Source organism: Falco punctatus, assembly GCF_963210335.1.
Source record: "Falco punctatus genome assembly, chromosome: 7".
Classification (NCBI taxonomy): Eukaryota; Metazoa; Chordata; class Aves; order Falconiformes; family Falconidae; genus Falco; species Falco punctatus.
In genome coordinates, this window is record NC_137587.1 from 71,615,669 (window position 1) to 71,627,776 (window position 12,108).

Genomic DNA, 12,108 nt, shown 5'->3' on the forward strand with positions numbered 1-12,108 from the left:
CCAGATCTGGCACAGAAGCTATCTGTGCAAGGGAAGAAGGAAATTAAAATATGTGCGCGTGCAAGTGCACCCCAAGTTCCTGTTGGCCCAGCTAAGAGGTGTATGGCATGTGAACACATGAGAAATGGACTTACTGATTAAAAATCTTGACTGAATCTCTAGAAGTAATTATTGCCCTGCTTATAGCAAGTTGAGTTCAAACTTACATTGTACTTCTGGTCACCATGTCTTCTGGGTGTTGAAGGTATATTGGTGTAGGGTTGGGTTTTTTTTCTTTTTGGGGGGGCTTTTTTTGCATTCTGCTCTTACACTGTAGCTACTAAATCTTCTAATATCTCAATTAACAACTTATAGTCCTTTCTGCCTTCTCTAGATTGCTTTGGGTGACAAACCACTTTTAGAGACAGGAAGTTTAACTTTGGTAATAGATGAAGACCTTTTAAAGCTTTGTATACATCTCTGCTGTCTGCTGCCAGACAGGGACACTGAGAGAACTTGGCAGAGAGGTTTCCAGGGGCGTAGGATTTAACACTGTAGAAAGAAAGAATCATATCTGAAGTATTGGCAGAAAAGGTAGAGGGAAAATAATAACTAACAACTTTTCACAGGTAATTTATACATAAATACAAATGAATAGTCATCAGTTAGAAGTTAATGACTCCAGCACCACTCCTGGGAGGTATTACACCTGCAGCTTGCTCTGCAGTCGCAATCTGGGACTCAGTAACTCTATTCACCTGCTCCTCCATAAAGCATTGCAAGAGTGGCTGATGTGCCTCAAATTCCTCCTTGGCAGAAAGAAGTATCAGGGCTTGTCTGGGGTGGGAAGTACTTTGTCAAGTCATCTGCAAAGCAAATTGGAATGCATGTGTACTTTTAAACTGAAAAGATGCTTTCCTTTTGAACTCCTGATATTTGGAAACTTTAGTAGTAATAAATTTGGGCTGCATTTAAAAGCACAAGTTAGAGAACTTTGCAGTCTTTTTGCAGTCCTAGTATTGTACATGAATTCATTCCGATCAGAGAGTACTCATTTAGTCACTGCTCCTGGAAGAGCCATACAGCTGAACTTGTATCGCACATGCTTTCTTGGATGTAAATGTCTCTGAATAATAGCCATGCTAGTGGCAAAGAATATACGGGCGCTTTTTTTTTTTTTACTTTGCTAGGGAAGGCATTCTCTGAGACTCCTGCAATTTGGTGTAAATATTCTACATATTCTGCCAAAGAATTCTTGAAGCAAACAGATTTTTGATACTACTTCATGTGTGGAGATGTTTCCTAGTTGTTAATCAAGGCATATGTGATGGCATTGATGCATGAATCTTGTTTGACCTTGCAGCTGCCATAATTTAACGCTTACCTGCATGTGAGGCCTGTCGCAGTATTTGTGGTTAAGCAATTGTACATAGATTTAATGGCTTAATTGTGAATTGTAATTATACTGCAGTTTTTAACTGCTGATGCACATAGAAATGATGGTTTTGAATATGAAAGTGCTTGTAGACCAAAATAGTGACTTTCTGACAACTTGTGAACAGCTTTAACAAATGCCTCGCAGCAGATGTAATCCAGGATATACCAGTGCCATTTGCCTTTTATGTAATGTTGCCTGTTTTCTTCCTGAATCTCTACATGTGCTGCGTAAGAAGCTTAAAAATTCAGAAACATGAGCTTCACGTTAGAATTGCTAGGTGTGCTTGCATATTGAAAGCAGATTTTCTTGGTAAAAAAAAATGACTAGGGCAGTGGTAGTATGAAAATACTGGGGCTTAGTGTCGCTCTCTTGGAGTTCCCAGGAATGGCTTAAGTCTGCTTCCCTCAGACAGTCCGGCTGTCGGATAAAGTGTCTGGTGGAGACTTTGAGTATTCTTGCTCAAGTTCTGAGAGCTGTTAGGGCATTGTGTGAGTGCAGATCTAAGCCTGAAATAACAGGCTGGGTAAATACAAGTATTAGGAGGATTCTGCCTTGAGGGAGGGATCTTTTTCCCACCTTTTGTTTTTGCAGTGAAGTCGGCTGGCTGAGAGCATTGCAGGTGACCAGGACATGATGTATGACGTGGCTATTTTCAGCAGGAACAGTGGTGATGATCCTGCCAGGCACTAGCCAGGATGCAGCGTGTGCTATCTACCAAAAAAGTATGCTTTTTTAAATTGTTTTGTTGCCACATGGTGGAAATACCTGCAGTGCTTTTGCAGTGTTGTGATGCGAGAGCTCTGAAAACTTGGAAGATTAAAAGAAAGCAGAAAAAGCCCAAAATACAACTGTGAAGACTTCTGCCTCTGCAATCTTTTTGCTCTTATCAAGATCTTGGGAGAAGGAGGATGAAACAAGTTTGTCTTTCTATCTTCTGATACTCCATTGTCCAGTGCAGAGCAGCTGCAGTGAAAACCAGATGGCAAGGAACATGCTTCCAGTTCCCTCTGGCTGCCCAGAAGTAGTGCAAGCATCAAGGAAGATACCAATGTATGTAGCATGGCTGATGGGGGAGTGCATCTGTTCTCTTTCCCTTCAAGGCTCCCTTCTTTCTGTGCACCTGTACAGGTAGTTTTTTTTTAATGCCTCTTCCTATAAGGCCTTTCTGCCATTATCTCATCAAGGGGATTCTTCTGAATTCCTTCCTCATCCCTCACTCATTTTGCACTTTTCTCTTCTTATCCTCCCCAGTTGCTATAGATTTCCCAATAGCAAGTGCTCAGACCGGTTCTGTTGGCTGCTTCCGAGAGACATAGAACTTACCACTTTTGAAAAATCCTTTGTTATACCCCCTAATTTGAGCTGAGCCAGGGGCTTTTTGTTCGCATGCCATACCTGCGCTCAAAATGTTATTCTTCCACTTTTACTCTGGCTCCAGGCCAAGCAGCATGCTGGAAAAGGAGTGGTTATTTCAGCAGCCTTGGAAGATCTTGGTTTCTTGACTCCTGGCTGTCTTAAACCTCTACTACGGTTTCACAGTGCTGTACCAGAAATTAATTAGGAAGTTGGGCATTCTCTTAGCACAACTGCATTTTGGAATGATCCTAAGCATTACACCGAAAATGCATGTTACGTTCTCCCTTCTCACAGTACCCAAATGGTGTCTTAACTCTCTGCCCAGGCTATAGAGGTAGACATGGATTAGAATTATAATGCAGAAAAATAAATCTTGCAGAGCCATTTTACTAGGTCACCCATAAGACATAATAGTTTTTACATGCAAGAATATTTTTAGGTGCTTTTGCCCTTGCTTTAATTTTGTCTGTTAATGGGAAAACTTGAAGGGGTTTTGTTAACTGGGACATGGTTTGGAAGTATTATGCATTATTAGTTTTCCTCTCCTCTTTAGCAATGCTAGTAAAATACCTTGAAAATACCTGGATGAAGGGCTGAATATCTCCTATTTGTCAAGAAATGACATTGTATGCCCTGTAACAAGGAAAAAACCCCACCCTCTTTTCAGAGCTGTATTAAAAGCATACCATTCAGAAAGCTGCTACACAGTATATTTTGTGCTTATTGGGTGCTTGAAGCGTGGAGGTCCAGTGTTTACTCTGGCACAAACCCTCTTTCTGATGTGGTTTAGTGTAAAACTATCAAAACAACGCTGCTTTTCAGAAGTCAAAAATGGCCTAATTCTGTATTTATTCTGATATTTTTTTAGCAATTAATGTAAACCAGCCCTACCTCTTTTTGTTCTTCCATGTGCTGTTTCAAACCAACCTTCAGTGTTTAGTTTTCCTGTTTCACAATGTAAGAATAAAAAAAAATTTGCTTTCTTTTATCAGGGGCAATATCTTGGTTTCGTTGATGTAGGAGTTGACGTAGCATGTTGTATCCACGTCTCCACAGCCAACTGTATCTGAATGGAGATGTGGATTCTGCTGCTTAAAAGGTGAAGTGAAATCCTAAATCTTTTCTGAACAAAACCTATTTCATTTGGTGCTTTTTCTGTTACTGGCACTAGAGCAGAACGGTGTAAGAAAAATCTCGACTTGAAATGCTTCACAGGAAAACATATCTCTTGGCTACATCTGTGACTGGGGTCAGTTGCAGCGGTATTTTATATTTTGTGTAGCAGAATACAACTTGCCAAACAGTTTGGTTGAATAAGTACTGGATTAATGTCTCAGCTGTATCTTGAAACAGACTAGCATCATGCCTTGAAATATTAATATTCCATGTAGCGCTCCCCTCAGACTGCGTACAAAAATAGCCCCTGCCCTAGCAGAGCTGGAAATGGCTGCTGCAGAGCCGTGCCCAGCAAGGGAAGAGAAGAATGTATTCTTGGCACTTATGCTCTCATTGGGATAACCTGGCAAAATGTCCTCCTCTTAAAGAAATATAATTATCACTTGGCTGTAGGAGAACACTAGGTCACCCTGCGGTAGAAGGTAAGGTGTCCTAGAAAGCTTTCCTTCTTTCTTTCTTAGCAACCTTACAGGAAAAAGTGGGGCAGCTGCGGTGCTGACTTACTGTACCCTTTTCCCTGCAAGGCTCTGCTTTGCCTCACTGTCTGCTGGTAGATGGCAGTGAAAAACGGAGTGCTGACAGATGGAGACTGTGTGGGGCTTCAACTTTAAGCTGTTGAATCCTATTTCTTCTTTTCCTAATGGGGGTAGTTTGTAATCGCTTTTGACAGCCCATCGGTGCCAGTTTGGAACTGTCGCCTTGCCACCTTAAATCTGTCTCTTGTGCTTTGCTTCTGCTGGCCTTTCATTTTCATTATGTTGGATGAGATCTCTGCATATCATCCTCAACTAAGCAAAAACCGCAGGGAAGTCGCTGCGCTTACGTAGTTCCTGCGTAAGAGAACTTTCCAAGCCTAGCAAGGAAGAGATGATGCCTTTCAGTCGATCACAAGATGAAATTCACTTCTTGTTGGAACACCATCTTTAGGAATAAATGTTTTTATTCCTCTTTGAAGCTGCAGACGATGGTTTGAAAGGACAATGCAGGTGCACATTGGTGCTTAGTATCCTGAAGATGTAACGCAGCATGCTCAACTGTAAAGCTGATATATTTTCTGCTTGGAGACCTTCAGCTTGAAAACTTAATTTCCTCCAAGTATTATTGCCCCCTGTAGAAATAGGTAATGTGATCACTTAGCAAATATGGATTGTTCTTGCTTCAGTTTATATATATATATAAACAGTTTATATATTGTTTCCAGCTTGCTTCAGTTTTTATAGCTGGCAGCTTCTTTTTGCACAAGACCAGAGAATTGTTATGATCTGGTGTCTTCGTTCAGTTCGTGTCTTGTGTTTCTCAAAGTGTTTTCGTGTTTAATGTGTGAAGATACATTTGAAGTGTCAGTTTTCTTAAAGATAAATAAAATGCCTAGCGCCTTGTTCTTACATATCATGGTTATGGTTAGCATCATCTCGCAATTAGTTGGCATTAGTCTAGCTTCATCTGTCGGTCCTGCTGTATGATCATGTATATTCAGTGTCGTTAGCAAAGCCGTTATTTGCCTGTGTGGATACTTACAGACTCTGTTCAAGTACTTCCTTCACCACCTTCCTTACAGGATGATACAACCATAGTATTTTTCTTAAGTAACAAGCTCTTTTTCAGCTCCCTACTGAAAAGATGTTTACTTAAATATCGCTGGGGGGTTGGGAAGAGAACTTTTAACATTAAAATTACTATAAAATGACATAACTTCCTTAAGGGTTCTACCAGAAGTCCTGGATTTAGTTTTAATTTCTGGTGGGCAGTTATCTCTGCTAAGAAGCTGGCCTCTGTGTCCTCTGCAGCAGCATCCACTGTGGAGGATCTGTTCAGCCTGTCAATGCATGCTGACAGCTCTGGCTGCTCCTGAATAGGAGCAAATCAGGTGTTAAAAAATGCAGCTGAGTGTAATAATTCTGTAAGTGGTAAGTGCGTGTTTCTTTACATGTCAAATGATCAGAACTTCTGCAGAACTCACACGTGTTGGAAATCCTGTTTGAATTTACATAGGCATTTTGAGAAAAGCCTAGGTTGGTCAGCATCCTCCTGATGGTGTTTTTTTGGGTGAATATGCACATACTAAGGAACGCTGTAGCTTAGGTATTCTTACAGCCATGATTTTTCTGTTGTTTAGAAGCTTATTTTAATTCTGCCTCTAACAACATTGTCAATCGGCTGCATTACTGTCCAAAAAGAATCTTGCAGGAATAAAGCGTGGGGTGCCTTCTGCATCTGAAAAGCCCTTGCCTTTGAAATATGATAATTCCTTTAGCATTTAAACTTGCTGAACATTTTCCCAGAGTTGTGATGTAATTTTTGGGAAGAGCAGTTTCAGCTGATGCTGTCTGGGTGCACAAGATGTTTTGCTTGGTCTTAGCTGCAGCTGATCAGAACTGTGAAATCTGCTTAACTCCTTTAGCTTGCAGCTGCAAGATGAGCTGCCAAAACCCCCTACCTGCTTGTAGGGGTTGCTAGTAGTAAAGGGAACTCTCCTTGAATAGGCCCTTGTAATAAATTCCAGTGTCTGGGGAGCCTTTTCCTGGAGCACTCTGGCTGGACTTTGGCTGGATTAACAGGTCAGTATCCTGCGATCACACAGCAGGCCACGTGTGACATAATTAGCAAGCTAGAAAGCGAATGGGCTTTAAAGGTGGTCACTACAGCACCAAAGCCATCTGCTTAAGCGAAGGTTCAGCTCAGGCAGTCCATTGATCCATCGTAATCTCTCGTGAGGTATTAGGCTGCAAGGGGCTGCTGTGACAAACAGCAGTGATGTTATTTATAGATAAATCAATTACAGAAGACCCTCTGCTGGTATTCAGGGCTGTGTTTTCCTTGCAGTTGCCCAGCTTCACCTGTAACCCTCCTTAAAATATATATATTTGTATATAGGCTAAACAAAATGATTCTGTGTTGGAGGGATTTTGCCTTCTGATTGCAGATACCCAAGAGTGGTGTCACTGTGAGGCGTAACAAGCAGAGAGCGTTCACAAGTCACAGCATGTCTGTGGACCGAATCTAAAATCTTGCTGCAGGGAAGGATACCTTGATTCATCTTTCAGAAATTCATGTTAAGGCAATATCAGTTTGGCATCCTGATGCGATGGGCAAGCTGTAACCAGAATCTCTGACAGCTCTGCTTCAAAGCTGAAAAGGTGCTGCAGAGCTGCAGGGACCTCCTGAGCAGTGGGGACGGGGACGTCGATGTTTCTCTGCTTCCTGCACTAGGGAACAGCTGGGCCATCAAAATTTTGTAGGGTTTTGGTAGATAAATCAAGTTCGATGTTGAGATTCCTCCCTTGTCCGTCAATTTGTCTGGCAAATCAAGTCTGAATGACATTCTTGCGGTTGAGATGCTGCTTGGAGAGACATGGGAATCACAATTTTTCTTCTGTAAGATAGACTCAGTGTGGGAAAGGAACAGCTTCCAGGGAACTTGTGGCTTATTTTCTGTTCACATTCTCAGCGCTTGAAATACCTCTCTTTAACGAGCAGCTTGTGAACACAGGTTTTTTTCTTTTGTTTTGTAGCTACTCCTGACATCACTGGCCACAAGCGAAGTGAAAATAAAAATGAGGGGCAGGAGGCCCTTATGTACTGCAAGTCTGTGGGCTTCCCGCATCCCGAGTGGGTGTGGCGCAAGAAGGTCAACGGAGTATTTGAGGTAAGAAACCTGGGGAGCCAGGTATGTATTAACCTGCCAAACCCACAGGAAGGAAGGAAATGAGCACCTTGGGTTTAGGGATATATTCTTTAGGGTGCCTTGTAACTTCTTGAAATGCAGTTCCTCAAAAGTCTGATACCTTAGTGAGTGAAGCGAACGTTTTTCAGCAGCAGCAAGTACCAAGTGGCTATTTCTATTGCTGTTGTGTGAACAGAGTTGTCCACTGCATTGCTGCTGGGCAAAGTTAGGAACTGTGCAGAGAGGTGTGGTGTTCAGGGTATCTGCTACAAATTGCAAGATGTGAGTTATGAAATGTGATTTAAAAATGCATTTGGTTATTAATTTCTCAAACTGCTTTCCAGTTTTAGTGGCTGAGCTCACAAGACTTAATATGAGGAAGTTGCAGTGATACCTGTTAGTGTTTAAGTGAGGATATTTTTTCCATGTAGCAACTGATCTAGTGAGCAAAGAGAATTTGACTAGTAATTGGAATAGCAGAAGAGAAGCTGGAAGTTGCTAAACCCTTCAGCCCACCTGTTTTGTATGTTGCTGCATGATCTGCTAGAGGTAGAAATTTGATTGACAGATGAAGAAAAAAATGTTAATCAAAAAACGGTTTGGTTGTTCACTGTTAAGTGTGAGCTTAAATTTTTATAAGACAGTGCTATACAATTGACTTAACAAGTGCTGTGAGTCATCAGTCCACTGTGATGGCGTGCAGATTTCCCTTCACGCCATCTTTCTGGTGAGGTTATTTGATAAGTTCATCCAAGATTAATTTTCAGGAAGATCAGACATCCATACTTCGTAAAAGTTTGCTCCTTTTTAATTCTCTAAAAGCATAAGCAACTCTGGAAGTCTCTTTTTCAAATGTAGAACAAATATGGCACCTTGAATTCCAGCTTCTCTAAATATTTGTGAAGTTGGTGGCCTAGGCTGCCCTGACCACAAATCTGTGAGCAGTGCCTGTTTCTTTTAAAAGCACAGCAAGGGGAAAATTTTATTAGGGCCGCTGTACCTTAAATAGTTAGAAAATACTATCTAAGGCAGTGTAATCTAAACTGGTACTGCTTTTCTTTTTCCACTCTACATTGAAATTGTTTTGTCCTCTGCTAGGGAATGTATCCTCTCTCCTGTTACTTCTCTCATCTGTTTAGGTCGACCTGTTTCATCTTATTGCTGTTAACTGGTGAATGGAGTGTAACGGCTTCTCGCGAAGCAAAAGGCTGAGAACACAACATGGTAGCTTACGTGATCACAACTGCTGGCTTTTTATGGCTGATACTGTTAAAGTAGGATGAAAATACAGGTTGTCAGTTAAGCTGGCATTTTTTGTTGTTGCTTTGAAGCACAGTTCACTTTAGCAAGAGATACAGAATAAACGCTAGTAGTGAGCTTTTCTGGTGTGTTAGGGAACCAGCCTCTATGCAAGAATCCCTCAAATCTTTTCTAGTTTCCGTGACATACAAATGAAGGGGCACCAGAACTTAATAAAGTTCTTGCTCTTTTCCTCTTTCACATTTCTCCTTTTATCAGGACATCAACAACTCCTCTGGCAGATTCTTTATTTTAAATAAAGACAACTACACTGAGCTCAGCATCACAAACCTACAGATAAATGAGGATCCTGGCGAGTATCAGTGCAATGCAACCAACCAGGTCGGCTCTGTCTCAGTCACAACCATCCTCCGTGTCCGCAGCCACTTGGCTCCCCTCTGGCCCTTTTTGGGGATCTTGGCAGAAATCGTTATCCTCGTTGTCATCATAGTTATTTATGAGAAAAGGAAGCGGCCGGATGAAGTCCCAGACGGTAAGTGTGCTCAAAGCCACTTGTAAGGAGGAAAAACTCAAACCAAAATACAAAGTGAACTTGTGGAAGCAGGACGGAGTGGGGCTTTGGCAGGAAGGATCAGCAGCCCAGTTTGTTCAGCTCAGAGATCTTTGCTTTCTCATCTATTCCCTCTCCAAACATTAAGCCCAGGAGGTGCAGAGGGTCCCAGTACTGCGTGGATTTCCCAGAGATCTCAGACTGTGTGTGGGGAGGGCAGTTTTTCACTGTCTTTAAAGCTTTTGCTGCACAAGGGGTCTAGTGCTCCTGTCTCTTTCCTGCTGTAGTAGCCCTGAGAAATCCTGCCCATCAGCCCAGTACGGGGGGTGGGGAGAGAACCAGAAACACTCTAATCCAGGATGGCACTCACTCCGTATGGCATTGGGATTGGACACTGGGCGGGTTTTGTGATGGAACATTATTCTTAAAGGGATTGGGACTGCAGAGATGCTTCAAAAATAAAACATGTTTTCAGTGTTAAAAGAGTAGGGGTTGGGCTCTTACTTTGGTGTGTAACTGAACTTGTATTTAAGGAATGCTCTGGAAACCATCCAGTTGTAATACCCACTGAGTTATAATTTCTAAAGATTAGGTTTTTATTGCCAGGTTTGATGGTAACACTAATTAGTTAAACTGTGTTTGGCACACAAAAAAGCAGTAACTGTTTCTTTCATCTTTGAGCTGCTTCTGCATACCTTCCTCTTTAGAGGATAGGGGAGGGGTCAGTTTGAGGCTAAAAATAAGGGTTTGAAAGAACCAGATTCAGAAACAGGTTTTAACATGACACCCAGCTGCTTACTACAGTGTTTATCAAGAAAACCTGTCCAAGGAATCCATGTGCGAAGTGGCTGGTGTGCCATCGTGCTGGAGGAGCGTGATGCATCCAACTAATGGAGCAGGTGCTTTAAAGTACATGGAGGGCAATGTGCTGAGTCAGTGTGGGAAGTGCTGAATCACTGGTGTCTTCCGGGGTTGAATGAGCCCTCTAGCGTGGCAGGTACCACACGGCTGCCTTTGGAAGTTAGCTTGTGCAGCAGTGACTAGTCGAGCTGTGCAAGGGATTGGTAACAGTGCAGCATGACGTTTGCCTTTTGAGATGAAAATACAGGTGCTGCAACAGTGACCTGCTTGTGAAGTCTGGGCAAAACCAACTGCATGGTTCCTGAGCTGTGTTTCAGAGAATGCAAAAAAAAAAAAATCTTGCATAACAGATAATAAGTGCTTACATTTTGAGAATGGCTGAGGCTTGGATCACTTCTGTAGCAGATCAAAACAGTCTTAAGTAGTGCATACCTAGAGGAAACCAGCTTTTGATCTTAACCACTTGAGTAGCATTTACTAACTGCTTATAGAGCATGCATTGAGACTGGTCTAGGTGTGTATCCAACAAAATTTAAACTGTGTAGTGCATGTTCCTCTGCATAACTAACAGCTTCACAGTGGCTAAGGGGTTTATACCGCCAGCAGTTGTCCTCGAAGTGGCTCTCAACCAGCCCAGAAAACTTGAAAAAGATAATTTATGGGAGAAAGGCAAGAGAACACTTATTGCTAGGCTGCACTGGCCTAGCTTAGCTCTCAGGGTGGCTGGGGAGAATCACACCTCTGTGGTGGTGGCTGGTCATAGTTCCCTGCATTTCAGAATCTCATTTGATAAAGTTTCACGAGGACTGAAACAAGGTACCAGATTGTAATTTGATGCGTAAATATTTACTGCAAACAGCCTCAAACAGACTTAATGCAATAGAAATTGGCTTTGACTTGACCAGACGGCAGCACAGCCACCACGGCAATGTGGGTAAGCACATGTTGCTGTGAGGAGTTCACTACTCGTTTGCTTCAAAGGCTGAAGGTTTCCTGGTTGGTCTGGCCACTCCTGAGGGAGCCAGGCTCATCATCTCTGACGGAGGTGTCCTAGATGATGGGCCAAGTGGCTGAGGTTACTAAATCTGCTTGCTCGGTCTGCTGTTATTGTGAAGGTGGCTAAGCTTGAGTCCTGGAGAGCGATGCACCTCTGTGGTGGACAAATAGTTTTCCCCGTCCATTTTCTTGGAGGACAAAATCCAATACTGCATATCACAGCCAGTATCTGTGCATTAGGTTTGCCTGGATGAAGAGACACAGTCGGTATAACATGTTCTCAGCTGAAGGCCGACTTGAGTCCCTTGGGTACTCTTGCATTTTCTGTAATGGCATTTGGAGCTTTCTGTGATACCGTGGTGGGAAACACTCTCTTAATAAGCAGGAGCACTTTACAAATGCATATGTGAGAAATCGTTGATAGTTTTGCTGATTTTCACTTGGATGTTTTACTTAAATTATTCTTATTTCAAATACATTGTAACGAAATGCCAAAGTTATTGTTTTAATGCAATGGCATTGAAACTCTCTGCTTGCAAAATCATACATCTGCCTCCGCATGCTGTGGTGATCTGTAGTGGGTAACATCAATGAGTCTATAGGTGAGCGAGCAACTCATGCAGATATTAATCTAAGCACTCTATTACTTAATACCAATCTTATTTGGCAAGAGCAGTGATCTCTCAGCTGTCAGCTGGTTTTCTGATTATTATTTTTTTTTTTTTTTTCAGAAAAATACTGGGTTTGATGGGTTGAGCTTTTAGGACAAGGGTTGTGCTTGTGCCAGATCTTCATATGAAGCTGCTGCAGCAATAATGGTTGAGATTT

The 12,108-nt window shown here is 42.1% G+C and overlaps 1 protein-coding gene across 2 annotated transcripts in view; it reads left to right on the forward strand.

The window, feature by feature from the left end:
* The window catches only part of NPTN (neuroplastin), a 59,649-nt gene that overhangs the window by 38,052 nt on the left and 9,489 nt on the right, over window positions 1-12,108 (forward strand). For both annotated transcript variants that reach the window (XM_080397366.1, XM_080397367.1), the window contains 2 exons: window positions 7,462-7,595; window positions 9,132-9,405. In XM_080397366.1, coding sequence (XP_080253492.1) covers window positions 7,462-7,595; window positions 9,132-9,405 — 408 coding nt within the window. The remainder of the gene's footprint in view (window positions 1-7,461; window positions 7,596-9,131; window positions 9,406-12,108) is intronic.